Here is a 17,414-nt window from a genome sequence, read left to right on the forward strand (position 1 = left end):
ATCAGATGAAAGAACAGCACCAAGGAGGCGAAAGATAAGAAAAACTTGGCAAACTGCTTTGTAATAAGTTTGCCAAGGCACGAAGGACGTCATGTCTTTGTTAGAGGAGACTAGCTGTCAAAATCACAATGCCTGGGCAGTGCCTGTATCTTCCTCTTTTGCTTCCCATTTTAATCTTCTGGGGAAAAAAAATGCATTGGCTCCTGTTCTGACAAAGAATTGTGGTTTGCAAATGATATACCACTGACAACAAAAGACATTGATTGTCAGCCTTTAAAAATGTTCCTGCAGTATAGCACTGTAGCCCTTTGGTTTCATTCCGCTCCATGCTACAGTTGATGATAACATAATGATAATGTTGTTTACACCATGTGCGTCTTCACCAGAACCATTTGCTGCTTGTGGTTGCAAAGACAGTTCAAGTGCAGTCACTTCCACTCCTCACACTCATGTTCAAGTTTTCATCCAGCACATGTTTTCTGGTGAAACATGTGATCAACCTGCTCAACACCATCATCTCATGCTGCACCTTTTCTGTCTCTTTCTCTACCTTTCCCACATGCCATCCAGAAGCCATTGTGTGTGATGTTGGGGAGTTTCACTGTCACGACCAAGAAACCTGCATCCCCGAGGCCTGGCTCTGTGATGGCGAGCCTGACTGCCCCGATGACTCAGACGAAACTGATCAAACTTGTAAGTCATCCAGTCCATCCATACCTCACTAATGAAAAAACTGTCATATGGAATTTTACCACTCATTTGTCATTGAGTCACACCTTTTAATATAAGCACCTGTGTTAACATGGTTTTAGTGATGTTTGTCCAAACAAAATGCTTCCATCTCTAGGCATTAGCTGTTAGAGGTTTGTGGTTTCTTGTACCACTGCTGCTGTGGTCATTTTGAAGACTTGAAACACATCTTGCTTGTAGCTGTCTTGAAAGCATCCTACAAATAATGAAGTGTTTTTAAACTTTGATGAATGCTGTAGGAATGCTTGAAAAGCTTAATGGACATTAACTTAGCTGTATTTTCCTCCTTATGAAAAACAAATGTCCAGAATGGTGTTACAACTTCACTGGCCATAGCTGACAGAAAATACAAAAGACTTGCAATTCTGCAGGTGTTTAATACTAAGATTTTCCAAGAAATAGGATGTCAAGACTTGTGCGCATTTGTGGGTTTCTTCTAGGTGCTCTGGTTTCCTACCTCAGTCCAACTATTGTACATGAAGTCTATAGCTATAACTTTTAAAGAGAATTATTGTGAATTATTGCCTGTCTATAAATGTGTGAACCCTGTTAAACTGGCCACCTGTCAAGAGTGTGCCTCACCTCTCACCCAATGCATGCTGGTATAAGTTCCAGCCTCTCCTGATGCTGCACACGATAAGCAGGTAGATCTAATGTCTCGTTACAGTCAGTATGATACAATCTCCCTGTAAACTGAGAATCTATTAAGTATTTAATTCACCAGTGTCTATTTTTTTCCCCGTGTGTAACACTGTCTAGTTTGTGAATATACTAATGACAGGGTACTCCTGTTTTACACATTGAAAGAGAACCTCTCTTACTCTTTTTCTAAAGAGAGTAATAACATTTTCTTCCCCATATGCTGACGATTTGGAAAAAAGAAGACCAGCATCTCTCAGATCCAAGACTTTGTACTAATTGCATATTTTATGATTCAGCTATTTCAATCATCAATTCCTGATTTTCCATTTGAGGATGAATAAAGTTTATCTTATCTTATCTTATCTTATTTAAAAACAACACAATGGCATGAACTGTAAGGTGGTAATTTAACACGTTGCTTACCATTTTTAGAAACAACTCTCCTATCCATTTTCAAGTTATTGCATGTTTTAAGGCTGAGGTTCTTATTCTCTTATTTTCTCATTGTCACCAATGCCACATGATACATTTTTCAGTGCCAAAAAATGGTCTGTGCTTCCTGCCCAGTACACTGAACTGATGTATATCGTCAAACAGAGATGAGTAATGAAGTGTCACAGCCAGATGGGCACCAATGCCAGGCCAAATGCTGGGCTCTTATGTGCATGAAGTCCACCTTGTCCCAGTAATTTGAAGTCGAGTAGCTAAAACAGTGACAGGCAAATTATCTGCAGTATGACCTACCAGCTACATACATCCTTTACTAATCTGTAATTTTAGTAATCTGAGTATCTCTTATTGTTGAGAAAATAGATATTTCCTGCTGATTATATTTAGGATTTAACAACTACAGCAATCATCTCTCACATGACAAGACATAGAATTAAGTTGTTGACAACCCTGTGATGGACTACAGATCTGTTGAAGGTGTACCCTGTCTCTCACCCAGTGTCAGCTGGGATTAGCTGCAGCCAAGAATATAGATGATGAATAGGTAGGATACATTTTCAGTTAAACAGATAAACCAAAAATGAAAACATGTAAAAACTAAGTGCCTGTAGTGTTATTAACATTGCTTATTATTCAATAAGTACATTAAGGGAAAAAAAAAATATATATATATATATATATATATATATATAAAACATGCTTTTTTAAATATTTGTTCACAATTTAGAAACTCATGCTGCCATAGTGTTTAGTACTGCAGAGTGAGTTAGTTATTTATCCAACAGGACATTATTTGACTACTACTTAATCCCGAGGGCAGAATAGCACAAGAAGCAACTAACCATTTTAAAATAAAGCTTAAGAGTTTCCAGTCTCATTGAAAATGCAGTGTTATTGGAAGTGCTTTGTAATTGTGTGAAGAAGTGGAAGTGCTGAATTATGCTGTGAAGAAGCTGCTTGGCAGATCTGAGGTGTGTAAATCTTTTGAAATATTTCACATCAGAATTGGATGTAGCAGACATGCTTTTGGTATTATTATTATTTATACACTTCTGGGACATAGTTTTCCCTTAATGGATAAACAGAGCTGTATTTTCACAATGTTATGAGCTAAATTAGCCTTTGTAAATCATAATGAGTCTGTCACTGTCATGTAGTCAGTCATGGCCAAAAATAAATAAATAAACTAATTAAAGAGGTAACAAAGCCAAATTATTAATATCCATTGGAGTTTCTCATCACTGTGAGTTATAGGGTATAATTAGAGCTTTTTAATTTCGGCAGGGGCATCTGTGCATAAATTGACCAGAGAAGAATAATTATTAATGACCTAGTGTGCAAGAGGTCATAAATCAAGTTACTTGGCAATGCTTGTTCCACTAAAGGATGGAGACCACACTGATCATGTCAAAATGATATAAGTGCACTCATCATCTTGGTAACATGTTTACATCTGCTTGCATGCTCTCCGATGTATGATTACAATAGTGGGAGGCAGCTTGTTGAGTTTCCCGGGCTGGGTTCACACTGGAAGAAAAGGTAACACAACCATGTAACCCTAGATAGAAGTCAGGAAGCAAAGAAAACAGATAGAAGGATCAATAGCATTTCCTCAAGACTGCAAAAGTAGATATTGTGCCTTGCACTGCTGCTTTTACCTTGGATGCTTTGTTGATAAAGTGAGTTTGCGCTTTTATTCATCATTACGTACAGCAGTCCAACTTTAATATCTTGTGCTTCTCTTATTGAATGTCTAGTTTTATTCTATTCCACACAGGTCACATCTCTTCTGCTAGATTTTTTTTCTGTGAAACACTGTCTTTAAAAGCTTTGAGGAGCAAATGCACTCCAAGGATTTTACACGTTTATTTTTCATAAGAAGCTCTATTCAGCCTTCTAGAGAGAGCCTTCCAACTTTTGGAAAAAAACATCCCTTGTATAATTTTACAGTGTTATAGTTGTAGCACTATTCAGTGGCATTATGGAAAATAGTAAACTTTTTTTTTGTTTTGGAGCTTGATCACTGGGCTTATTATTGCATCAATTTTGACCATTTGTTTTTAATTGGTCTCTCACAAGTCACCAACTTTAAACTGAGAGGTCCCCTTTAACACCCCAGATTGGCCTGCTAGGCTAAGCAACACATCAGTAAAATATAATAGAGTTTTTTAACTGTTCTTGTTTGCTGTTCTCAACTGATTCTTGATATCGTCTGACTGGTTTCTCTTCCACCAATGACCTTTGCATCTCCTTTGTGAATGCTCTTTTGAATGTAATATAACCTCTAAACAATTGCTGTGGGGCAAGTCATATAATCAGCAGAAGGCAATTAATTATCATTTTGATTAATGTTGGCTCCATTTTATTTACAGTGCCTGCAGAAAGAAGACCTTGCATGTTCATCTAAGAGATGTGGCACGGCTCATTATTGTGGATTACGCATTGATAGAAAGAGGAATTAGCTCAGCTCTACCCTGCAAATAGGAGTCAGGATAGGAATGTATTCTACCTTCTTAAATGATAGCAAGGGCTGCAATAACCTGTGAAAAAAAGAGTCTTTATGTATGATGATACGCACTCGGTAAAGCCAGGGAGGATTTACAAAATGCACAAGAAAGTCAGCATTGCATGAAGCCATCAGTACTTCCCTGAGAGTATTTGGGGCTTTATACAGAGGAATTATCTTAAGGAAAATTCAAGGTAGTACATTACACTCCTGTCATCAAGAAAAAGTGAAAAAAAATAATGCCATTGATGGTTACTCTCCTCCCTGCTCTGGTTCGGTCAGGGAGATGTAATCACTGCATCTTCAGAGGTTGTAGGGAGGAGGGGAGGGAAGGCGGCCTTGGAATGCAATACCTAGAGACTAGAAGGAGGCACAGGTTTATCCGCTCAGCCGCGGGTCTCACAGGACTAGACAGCTGACGACAGATATTCAGGGAACTAGGAAAACAGATTGCCTTCAGGAATGGGTAAAGAAAACCAAGCAAAGGGTGATTCTCCAAATTTGTAGCAGTTCAAGCAAGCATTTTCTCTGCAATAAAGAGACAAATATTTGCTGTGTTATGGGGCCCAAATAGTATTTTGTGTGGTGTCAGTTAAAGTGAAAATATTGTTTGGCAGAGAGAAGGATAATCACATTCTTAGTTTGTGCATCATACTTAAAAGAAACGTAAATGTCAGGGTTGTCAGGGGACATATGGATTGGCGCTTTGCTGTGTATCTGAGATAAAGTGGGACATTTATGATTTACTTTCTGAAAATATCTCTTGTATAATTTTCTGAAAACCTACAGTTCTAATGGCTGTCAGCATGCAACTGTCTCCCTGCTTTGATGCTACATGCTTGCAAACAGCGTTTTAGAACTTAAATCCATCATGAATCCTTCAGGAAAGGATTTCATGGACTTTAAGCTCATCTCAGTAGTGCTGCCATGAGAAGCTTTGTGAATCTGGTGGACATGGGGACCAGTGAATCCTCTGATTGAATTGTCACTCCCAGAGGAAAAGACAATAAAAAGGGTCAGCAGCTGACTTCAAACACACAGTGAAAAGCCCTCTTGGGGGTTCTTCCACTTATTCCCCTTCAGCGACAGGGGAGGGCAAGTCTCCCCATGCTTTCCTCTGCAGTCCTCAGACTTCTCCATACTGAGCTCATCAGTATCTCACAGAAAGCTTAAAACAAGTAGCATGCTTAAAAAAAAGTAATAAAAGAAAATCTTTTCAGTGACTGAGCACATGGTGCAGCGTGTTTATTTCATGGTTGTGCTTCTTTGTAATTTAGTTACTGATTTCTCATATATGGTACTCCAAGAATAGCATCTTTGTATCTTCATGGCATCTTAAACTGTATCTATCTATACTTAATAGTATAATACAGCTTCAACCCTTTATTGGGTGAGAAACCATATATGGTAACCTAACTGATAAAGAGTTAAATCAAGTAATGACATTTACTCACACTTTTTTTTCTTTAATTAAATTTGTTTTTTTTCCTGTTCAAATGTGTAAGAATACTGTTGTGTATATTGGCTTCTTTTATACTTCTTCCCTCTTGTTTATTGCAAAGGAACAATCCAGTTATTTAACATGGGTGGTTTTTAATCCCCTCTGTCTGCTGGTAATATAGCTGAGACAGATTATCCTGTCTCATTTTCACTTGATTTATCAGACAATATGTAACATCCTAGTTAACCCTCTGGGGTCTGAGGGTGTTTTGGGGCCCTGGACAAGTTTTGACATGCCCTGACATTTGTGCTTTTTTCAGTTGCTTTTAAACATATTAATGTCTAAAGTCTGATAACACTGTAATCAGCACAAACTGGGCTACAACAATATGTGAGCAGCAAGTTTATACATGATTGTGTTTTTGAGAACAGTGTTTATGCATGGTTAATGAAAAACTACAATTTTTAAGACACTGAAATAAGACCATAAAACACAAACAGAACATTGGTTCACAAGACTTTGGAGAAATGCATCTTGTAGGTTAAAGTGTTTGCTTCAAAATGATCTAAAAGTCATCTTGTTCACTCATTCACAGTAAACAATACACTGATTTAAATTTTCTAAGACACTTTTTGAGAAAGGGCATATGCAAGAAGGTGTGTCTGAGGATGAATAGTCATGTGATTTACCTGAGAAAACAAAATACGCACTCAACGACCAGACAAAGACGCGCATAATGAGCCTTTCAGTCAATGTGGCTGAGAGAGGATTAGTGCAAACGTTTGTCATTTGAGTCGTGATTTTTCCTCTGAGGACAAAGTAAACTATTTGTCTCTGTCTGGAACATACAAAGCGCTTCTTCATCCGTGTAGCATGTCAACATCCAAACACACAGAAAAAGTGAGTAAATTCTATGATAAAGTTTGACATTTTTTGTCATTTCTCGGGGGCTTGTACAGAACTACCTGGCTCACCTCAGGTTATTACCATATGAACAGTGCGCTCACATTAGCTATAATGAGGTGAGACAGGAGAAACCATACCGCTCCTTACGTTCATACGGATTAAATAAAATGTGATGATTTGTTTTCGACTTGAATTGTTTCATTTAAAAGAAAACATTTCAAGCTTTCTAGCCATATATTTCTTATTTTTATGAGGCAATGTGTTCGTCGACCCCTGAGGGTTAATACGTCTTTACCCTTAGGTAACATTGATCTTTACCTAACCAGAACATTGTGGTTATGCACTTGTAGTGTAAAAAGCATGACTCTTTAAGAAAACAATGATTTGGGTTTTTGTAGAATCATCCAATATAGCTGTTTCTGTCTGGTGATAGGCTTGATATATGTTTGTATGTATGTATATATGTTTGGATATGTCATGTAAGTGCAGTGAGATCACATCATGAACCATACTTTACCATACTAACCATACTAATCTTTAAGCTACAGTTTAAACTTACATTTTCAATTGGACATTTGGAAGTAGTTGCCAAAGCTCCTTTGGAAACACTGCTTAGAAGCACAAAGAACTGTTGGTTCCCTTGTCAGTAATGAAGCTACAGTAACTATAGTCAGTGTATTCTGGGCTGCCCATCAACATCCTGCAGGGTATTTTATCTGGCAAGTCTCATATTGAAATAAATGTATCACAAATGTGTCTAGTTCCCACGAGATTTGGCACTAGTAGGATGGAGGTTTAGGGGGTAATGTAGCGTAGCACCTTATTATTGAGCTGAAGGACACAGTGTTTTGCATTATGTAACATTTATTTTTCTTCCTCCCCTTCTCTCCTCCCATGATGAGGTGGACCACTTCTGTTGATTTACCAAAAAAATCCCCAATCATGCCATTATTGCAAATGCTGCATGTTTATGCTCAAGTACCACTTCTGCATAGTGTGAGGATCGTTTAGTTGCAGTTTTCAACTCTGAATGTCTTGTAGACCATATGTTTTAATGTTGCTGTATTCTGTTATAATAATCTGCCAGAGTTATTAGAAAGCTCAGGTTATGTTTTCATCACATTATACATCATTTAATGTGACTGGTAGTAGAGCACATTTCACTGCCTATCATGTTTGGTTCCTCAACCCTGTGCCTCACATGTGGATTTGATTTGATTTGAGATCAAATGAAGCACATCGTCCTGTGCTATCACCCTATTTAACCTGCCACGCATGTATCTTGTTTGCAATCATTGTAATCAGCAGGTTTTTTGCTGCAGAAGGCGTAAACCTTTGAAATAAGACTTTTAACTCACTATTTCTCTCCCTCTTTTTGTCTACATTTGTGAACTTCTGTACACTTCCTCAGGCTTGTGCCATCTGTTTTAGCAGCAGTTTCAGTAGGCAGGGAACAGACAACAAATATTTTGTGTATGTGCTTTGAAACATTTATTCCCATGAATGAATAATGAGAAAGTCACCACTGATGCTTCACAATTCTTTCTGATTAAGACTGTCCCTTCTGTCAAAATGGGATAGTTGATTAAAGAAAAAAATCACTTTTTTTGCTCATAATATATCATTTTCTCATATTCACTACCTCACTTGCTATTCCCTTGGTTTTCCAGTGTGACACATTTCCGTATGTTTGAACATTTGTCTTAGGCAAAACTATTTCCATGCTGCTAGTGACAATCTGCCCTGGCACCACATCTCACCCATGTCAGAAGTGATGTGGTGGGAAGAGCACTGTACTGCTCTGTCTTTGCTCTTGCCACCTCCATCTCAACAGTTAAGCTGCACTGATGCGTTTTGCCTTTTGTATTCACTCCTTGTGCGAGTATTGCAAAGGACAGTGTCCCAGCTTGTCACCTGAAGAACCAAAGAAAAGAGCATATTTTCTAAACTTGACATGTTTGCTGTCATGGAACCAGTGTGACATTTAAGTACTAAAGTCTGCATTATCTCCCTGTCGCTGCAGCCGAGTACAAAGACAACACAGTAACACATACTTACCCATCACCCAATGAGACAGCCTAACATCACTACGAAGAGTGCTGTTCATCTCACAGTTATGTAGTCGCCAGGAGTACACTCGCAGTGAGCATAAATCAGTGACATTGGCCTTTATTTACTTATTAATCATGAATAATGGGTCATCTAATAGATAGTGAAAGGAATGAGCGAATGCCTTCTCTTATAGCCACTCTATAAACATGGTCATAGCCCAATGATTATTTCAAGGGAGCTGGGTTAGTGCCAGAGGATATTTAGAGAAAAATACACGTGCTCTCCCTCGCTGTGTCTATTATACTGAAACCACAGTCCTCATTAAAAATGCTTTGCAGCCCCCAAAATGACTTATTTGCTTGCTTATGATCAGTTGATTTACACTATAGGTCATCACACCAGTTTGGGCCATGCAACTCATTATATAACATAAAATCTAAATAAAGGGAAAGGTCAGGAGTTTTCATTAAAGGAGGAAGTCATTCCAAGAGGTTTCCGAGCTCCTCCACTTTAATCAAAAGACTTATGGTTTGTTTCGATTGTTATCTAAATACAAAAAGGACATCTTTGAAATGTTCCTAGTTTTGCCCAGATCATAGATGTCACTAAAATCCTGATTGAAAAATACCCAAAACAGCAAAATAATGAAGAAAGCTTGCCAAATTCCACCTTAATTAATTAGAAAATATTCTAATAGCAGCTATACCTTTTTTAAAATGTGAATACAACTTTTTTACGCTTTGTCACTGTTACCTGCAGTAGAGAAAAAACTGCAATTAAGGATATAGCATTTTAGCACCAGACTGCAAACAGGCAGTTAGCAACTAGCATGCTAGTATCAAAACACTAAAGAGCCTGATATTTCCCTCTGGAGTCGGTGTGGTGCAAAACTGAGCTAAAATCAGAACAAATATTAGAATTACTTTTGTCAGAGAAACACTCCAAACTCCAAACCACTGCTAATGATCCTCTGTGTCTGCTGGATATGTGAATAGGCAAGAATGAGTTAAAATGTTTGCTATTGCTTCTTACTTCTTAATTCTTATCATTACACACATCACTTTGTAGCATTTGTATCTTTGTAGCATTTGTATCTTTGTAGCATTTGTATTTATGTCTGTTTGCACTGGAGTACCCCCCCCCCCCCCCCCCCTGTACCAAAACAAATTCCTTGTGTGTGTGTGTGTGCACACTCACTTGGCAATAAAGCTCATTCTTCTTCTTCTTCTAATATTGTTGTTGTTGTCATTACTCTGTTCATTGCTGCTTCCAAATGGTCAAAAATTACATTATTTTTGTTTCAAGATTGATCTAAATTAAAACAAACAATAATAATAGTTGGTAGAAGAAGGGATATAAACAGTGGCCCCTTATGTTAACCTTTTGATGCACCGAAGCACATTTTTGTGTCAAAGGGACATTTACGTAACTTTTTTGAAGGTGCATCAAAGGATTAAAGCCACACACTTTATTGAGTGTAAAACTATTTTTGGCATGTGAACAAATGATCAGTGTTGCTGTTTTTTTTTTTTTTTCTAAAGACCATCCTTATTAAGAAAGGGCTGTCATTTATTCTTAAAACAATAGTGGCATGCTCAAATATACACACTGAAAGTCTAATTGGTTGATGTAATTGATCCACCCATTCACAAAGAGATTTCTTCCTAAAGCAATTTCAGTGGAAGTGATGGAGGACAAAATCCAAAGCCCTCGCATTGTGCAAAAATACATTTAGCTCAGCTGAATGTAATATGAGGCCTCAGCAGTCTGAGCTATACAAATCAAGTGGGACTCTTTTTAGTGTGAATGCTGCAACAGAGGAATACTAGCACAAAGCATGACCTATCCTTTAATCAACACTGCCAATCTTCCTGCAGGGGTTCTAAAGGTAACATCATATCAAGGTCAGGTGTGTGCACTATTTGCCTGTTTTAATATTTGTTATCCAAAAATATCAATTCATCATCAAATACAGTTCTTGGGTTAGGTTTAGCAATGAACTGAATGTGTGAATTCAAACTGACTACATGATGACAGTAATAAAAATTAATTTAGTTCAGGCAAATTGATACATCAGAACCTTATTGCACCAATGATGACATTATCACAATTTGTGTATTTATTTCCGTAATGAAAGAATGCCAGCGTTGAATACAACTCTGTGTATTGCATTCCTAATGAGATCATTCTTCTCAGTGAATATTGGTTTTAGCCTCTTTGGCTACAATATACTGTATGTATTATTCATTTGAAGCTGGCCCCAGAACAATTAGATTATAAGATTTGCATAATGGTTGGTCACAAATGTATCTCTATTGAATAATTATATTGGTGTTTTCCAAATAATGATAAATTGGGCTCTTTTTTTGTGTATGGGGTTTCCGAAGTGCTGCCTTGCTAGTGTCCCGAGGCCGCTCATTTCTCTCTTCTGACTGATGTATTGATTCTTTATTGTACAGTAGAGCCAGGATGTCATTGACGCCAACACCTGGCTTTATTCCACTGCAGAGCAGAGTGTCATTTTTTTTCTCTCCATCAAATAGATTTCATTGAATGCTCAGCATAATTTACAGTCAATATGCTATTCCACACAGGTTATGGTGTCGAAGGGCCTTTTTTTGTGTCCACATACTGATTCTGCTCTGTTACCAAACCCAGTGCAAATAACATTTAGCAAGTAATACTGATTTTCGTTTCTGAGGTAGATTTTAGCGAAGCTGTGTATTATGCAAGCACAAATCACACATGTTTTAATGGTCATTTAAAAGGGGAGGGTTTCAATTTAAGGGTTTGATCTCAGTACATATAGGCAAACAGATCTTTCTTCTTCCAGCTTCTGTTTGACTGAACACACCTGATCCAGGTAATCAGCAGTGGATAATTGGGGGAAAAAAAACAGGATGATGGACCTGGAGGAACATGGGTTACCCACCCCTCAGTTATGAGGGTGCAACAAGGAAGTAGTTGGAAGATGTGTGAACCCCACAGATTTTCTCTTAGAAAAGCAACATGTAGATGGCAGACCCAAGTCAGTAAATAGCCTTCAAACTGCAGACTGGGAGTTTAATTCACTATTTGTTTTTAATTAAATGGGACTTTTTTCATTTGGAAAGCTTCAGGTTTAGCTTTCATAGCTCAGGTGACTAACAAAATGTTATGTATTATTGAGTATTGTACAAAGCAATGAAATAACAAAGGATCTTATCTTACTCCCTCTAAATTCCCCCTAAATAGTTTCTGCTTAAAACCTTTTCACAAAGCTGCTAAGAGCAACTTTTTGATAAGGAGCCAAAAGAACCAAAATAAGAGAAGGTGTCGGTTTGACCCCCTATTGTGGTTCATTAATGAACATGCTCATGATCTCCGAAGAGAATGGTCTTTGGGTGGTCTGTGGGAAATATAAATAACTTATATAACACAACTTAAAAGAGTGTAATGATCATCCCCATTTCCTGGTTCTCATGGCTGATCTGCTTGCCCATGAAGAAACAGCCAGCTGGGACATTATGAATTTGAAATTTCTGTCTCAGGCTAAATAGATATTCACTTCTAAATATCATCCCTTGATCCTTGGTCGACCTGGAAGTTTTTCCAGTCCACCGTGATTAACATCTGAAAGCTTTTATTTCTACTAGGATGGAGTTAGGAGACTGCCCTGGGGGAGATATAACAGATACACAAGTGCATTTGTCACAGAAAGCTGTTACAGACTGACACATCCTTTTATCGAATAGAAGTTTGTGATTGGACACTATACACTGGTTCCCTGCTTTGTACTCCCAGCCCCCCCCCCCCCCCCCAAATTTGGAGGTTAGAGAGCACATTTATGGTTTGAGTTATTTTGCTAATAGACGGTTGTGGTATTCCCAGTTCACCTGTGCTGCATAACTGCATTCTTCAGTCGCATACACCTTTATCTCTATTGGATTTCTTTGATTTGTCAGTAAGATGATTACATTCCTCGCTAACCCTCATCAAACTACCCCTGCGAATGAGCTGATAGTTAGCCCATTATCATTATATTTTTCAAAATCTTGACATAAGTGCATTGCTAGCAGCAGCTTTGATTGACTGTGACTAGTTCTTATTGAATTAGGAGTCCTCTCGAATGCCTCTCTCTGATGTAGAACTAAACAACTTTGTGAACTCCTCTTATACCAAAAACTAAAGTTAGGGCTGGCATGCCTCTTAGTGTTCCTTCCAGACAATCTAAGAATGCTTTTCGTCCTCAGTCCAAGTCAGTGCTTTTATAATATGTCAAGAATAACAGACTGAAGGTGTAAAGCCAGTGAAACGAGCAAGAACTGAATATGGCTCCAGTACAAGCCTGGCAGATCATCATCATCAAATGCTGTGTATCCCCAAACATCCAAGGGCATACACAGTTTCCTGCCAGGGAGTTGTCCAGTTCATACTGTGCCACTGGCTGCTTCTCACTAGCTCCATGTGATCCTATGATTCCTTATTGTGAAAGAAAATAAGAACTCTAGATGGTCAGTTAGCTAAGGCATCAGCATCTTTCCTTAAAAGTGTTGCAAATCAAACATTTAACCTGCTAATTTGCATCTTTCATTATCTGATAAAGCAAAAATGATCCCATTGGCTAAGTATATCATTTCAGATGCCAAGGGTTTAAAGGTCATGGAGCAAAATTATTCCTTCATGTTAAGACCACTATGCTTTTAAAAAGATGCTGATGTGATGTTCACATCACTGCTATGGAACTCCAGAATGTGTCCAAGGATTGGTTGCCGTTGAGATATGAACACAAAGCTTCATACAAACTCTGTGTATACAAATCAAGCAGGGATATGGTGAAAATGGCTTGTCAGCAGTACTGTTACATGACAGTTATAAATATATAATTGCTTACCATTCATTACTCAAGTCAATTCACAACGCCACAGAGCTCAGACATATAATTCAAACATCCTCTATCTTTAGGCATGACACCAACGATACCTTCACCACAGACAGCTATTGTTAACTTACCTATATGTTTTTCTATATTTCTGACATTTTAGCTCAGATTCAGATTTATCAAAATGATTTTACGCTGTTATAGAACACGTGGTTAGCTATATATGTAAAACAATAATAATGTTAAGGTTGAAAAATGTAGTGCATACTATAAATATGGTCACTGGAAAGAGCCTGATACTTCTGCACTGTACTACTACAGTGGTATTGCCTACGTAAAGCATAGCGATTCTTCTAATTTAACAACTTTAACTGTAAATTAAGAAAAGGAAATTGTTATTTCCTAGCAATATAATGCATCCCTCCATATAAAGGTTCATGGAGCTTCCCCTGCTGATTATCTGTTATTTTCATTTTGGAATTCATTACTCCGCACAAACTGGCAGTGGTTCAGATTAACATGATTATCATAATGAACATAGCTGCTGAAATTCCCCTTAGAAGCCTCTCATTTTTACATTAAATAGAGGTATTAGTTTGGTCGAGCTGATTCCTCCTCAGTCACATCTCAAAGTAGGCAAATAGCAGCATGATTTCTAATTAACATCTTAAAATAAAATATCTCTTTCTCTCTCTATATATATATATATATAGATATAGATATATACACACAATGGATACAAATATTCTATTCTATCTAGCTTCTATCGGCTCAAAAAGTGAGGTTTGCCCTGATGGTGCAACAGGAGGACAGTCCATGAATTGTCTAATTACCTAATTACCTAAAATAGAAAAGGTTTATCTTCTAGAGTACATGAACGTGCAACACAGTCATAGCAGTCTAGTGGGCAGGTTAGAATTCGCATTCAGCTCAAAGCATTGCTGTGTCTGAGTTTGTGCCATAAACCTAAGGAAAACAAGTTTCTATTTTTCAATAAAATGAAAAAAAATTAGTCTATAGTCTCTAAATCCAGACTGTGTTGTTCACATCTTGTTTTTCTAATTTTTGCACACAAAACAAATTGAAGCACTGTAATTCTCAAAATAGAATTATGCATATGACTTATGATTGCAAGACAGCAATGATACTGTATTTGCTACTGAAGATGCTCATCTCACTGCTCATCATCACTAATGGTCTAGGGAGTTGTAATGACCAGTTGATTTTTGGAGTTTGGAGCCAACTCATTAACTCTGACTCATTGCAGAGTGGATTGCTGTTGACTCAAGTTCATATAAGACCCTCTAAAGTTTAGAAGGTCTTATATGAACTGAATTCAACATACAGTGTGTGGGTGTTGGCTTTACATGTGTGCAGCTTGGGGAAAAAAAAAAGCAAAGCTCCAGTGTAGTTGTCAGAGGATGTGTTACATATAATAGTGTAGGCTACTATCCTTGTTTTTCGACTTTGCGCAATCATCCAGTGCAGCACAGTAGTTCAGGAATTGACAGAGGAATTCTGAGCACCTCAGCCGTTGAGAGACCATCTGTGTACCCCTGCATGACAGATCAGAGCCACTGAATATTCATGTGCCATCCTTCCCCTTATCACATTAGATTAGAACCCATGTGGCGAGAAAGCAAGGGGAGAGGCTGACAACACTGTTACGTTGTCAGAGACCCTTACAGCTGTGTGTTAAATAGGACATTTGCCACATGGATGTGTGTTATGGTGTGGCACTGGGGTGAATGTTCTGTGACAGAGTGTCCCTTTGCTGGAGTGAGAGAAATTTATCTGCTCATTTTGAAACTTGTGACACTAGCACTTTACATTAACCCCACATTTCTAATCAGCAAGTAGGTATTTAATAAATGACTTATAATGCACAAATGTAGTTAAAAAATGTTATAATTGTAGAGAAGTTGCTGTATATAACAAGAATGATAACTTTGTATATGAAGACATATTTAATACTAATAGGAGTCCACAGTATGTAGTATCTTATTTTGTTTAATTTATGTTTATGAAGTTTTTTAAAGTAATTATAGTATTATAATTATATTTAGTAATTATAAATGGGTTACAGCATGCAATACAAATTTACAGTTACTGACTTTTTAAAAATAATGGCACTATTTTGAATATGAAGACTTCAGTTCATATTTATTTACTGACTGCACAAGAATGACATTTTAAACCATATTACTTTATGCTTTTATAATATGCATTTTTAAATATGTTTTATACATTTCTCTGCAAAAATGAAATGAAAAAATTGATGCTCTAAGTCCTCATGTATGACATGTGAACGAGACAAAACCACTTATAGTGGAGTTACCTAAATGTGACATAAAAATAGCCCAAATCACTGGGGCTTGAAGAGATAGCCAAGATATATCCATCAAGGATGATCTTCTGCCACCCTTTTTAGGCAATTAAATGCTTGGGAAGAGAAACTAATATGAGTGATTATTGTGTCAATACAGATGCACACCTACTTCCATAAGTCTCTTGTGTAAATCAGCCAGGGATGACAGCACTCTTTCTAACAGCCACATTAATTGTGGCATCTCTTGCCTTACAAAGTTAGAAATGGACACTGTGAATAAGAAATCTCACAGCCAAGATGGTCCAAGATGGTGCTAGCATGTGAATTGTCAGGGGTACAAGAACTCCTGGGATTATTATAGATCCCATCATGTGGGCAATAAATCTTCCCATTAAGAGGCTGCAACAGCATGATGGTAATTGATATGAATGTAGTTAAGGTAGAGATGTGACACATTTACAGTGCTGGCGCAGTGGTCAGCTGTGTTTTATGCGCTCTTGTGCCTGTCACATGAATGAGGGTCACCTGTGTGCCTCATGAATCCTTAAACAGCTGCTCTCTGCTCGTGGCGAGAGTCGGGCCGTTTGTTATAGGAATTCACCAGTGCAATTGCAAAGCACTGCATCGAGCATCTGTTGTGTGTGAAGAACAATGCTATGAAATATAAATACATTTGCATATGTGTAGATTCTTCCTCCCCCTAGAAAAGAGGTCATATAATATCAGAATTTCAGAAGAAATTTAAAAAGAATACTGAAAAAAATGTTTACTAGCAAAAATACAAATTATTATGAAGATGAAATATGCAAATCCTTTTCACATATGGTCTTTTAATGTCCCACTGCAAGTGCTACTCTACATGCTAAAAAAAATGTTCGAGCTCATTTGACTTTTAGTCATTAATCTTGAAATAAATTTATTTTCATGTCTTTGACTCTTTCACTTGTTTCTCTGATTTAGGTGCACAGGAGGTGGTGATCAGATGTCCTCTCAATCACATACAGTGTACTGGGACAAAAAAATGTATTCATTTCAACAAACTCTGCAATGGGGCCAGGGACTGTGAAGATGGCTACGATGAAGGAGTTCACTGTAGAGGTAAGATATATACATATATATGTATGTATATATATATATATATATATATATATATATATATATGTATGTATATATATATATATATATAAATATGTACTGATTCTTTTTGCCCTGGGCGTAGAATGTATAAATTAATAAATATTCTTATTATTAGGGTCATTAATCACATCCTGCACATCTTATTTTGTGATATTTACGTGAAGTCTATTCAGGATTTGTAAAATATACTGTACATTTGTAGAAAATATTAATTTTTTTTTACTTGTTAATTTTCTTTGCATAAGAAACTAAGCATCAGTATAAAATATGCTTTTCCATTGATGTAGGTTCATTCTCTTACTCATATAGAGATACACGCAGTTTAGTCCATCTAACATCA

General features: G+C 37.3%; 1 protein-coding gene across 1 annotated transcript in view; it reads left to right on the plus strand.

The window, feature by feature from the left end:
- The window catches only part of lrp1bb (low density lipoprotein receptor-related protein 1Bb), a 236,311-nt gene that overhangs the window by 63,395 nt on the left and 155,502 nt on the right, over positions 1 to 17,414 (plus strand). The window contains exons 2-3 of the mRNA XM_026295401.1: positions 574 to 693; positions 16,898 to 17,035. Coding sequence (XP_026151186.1) covers positions 574 to 693; positions 16,898 to 17,035 — 258 coding nt within the window. The remainder of the gene's footprint in view (positions 1 to 573; positions 694 to 16,897; positions 17,036 to 17,414) is intronic.

Source organism: Mastacembelus armatus, chromosome 21 (genome assembly GCF_900324485.2).
Source record: "Mastacembelus armatus chromosome 21, fMasArm1.2, whole genome shotgun sequence".
NCBI lineage: Eukaryota > Metazoa > Chordata > Actinopteri > Synbranchiformes > Mastacembelidae > Mastacembelus > Mastacembelus armatus.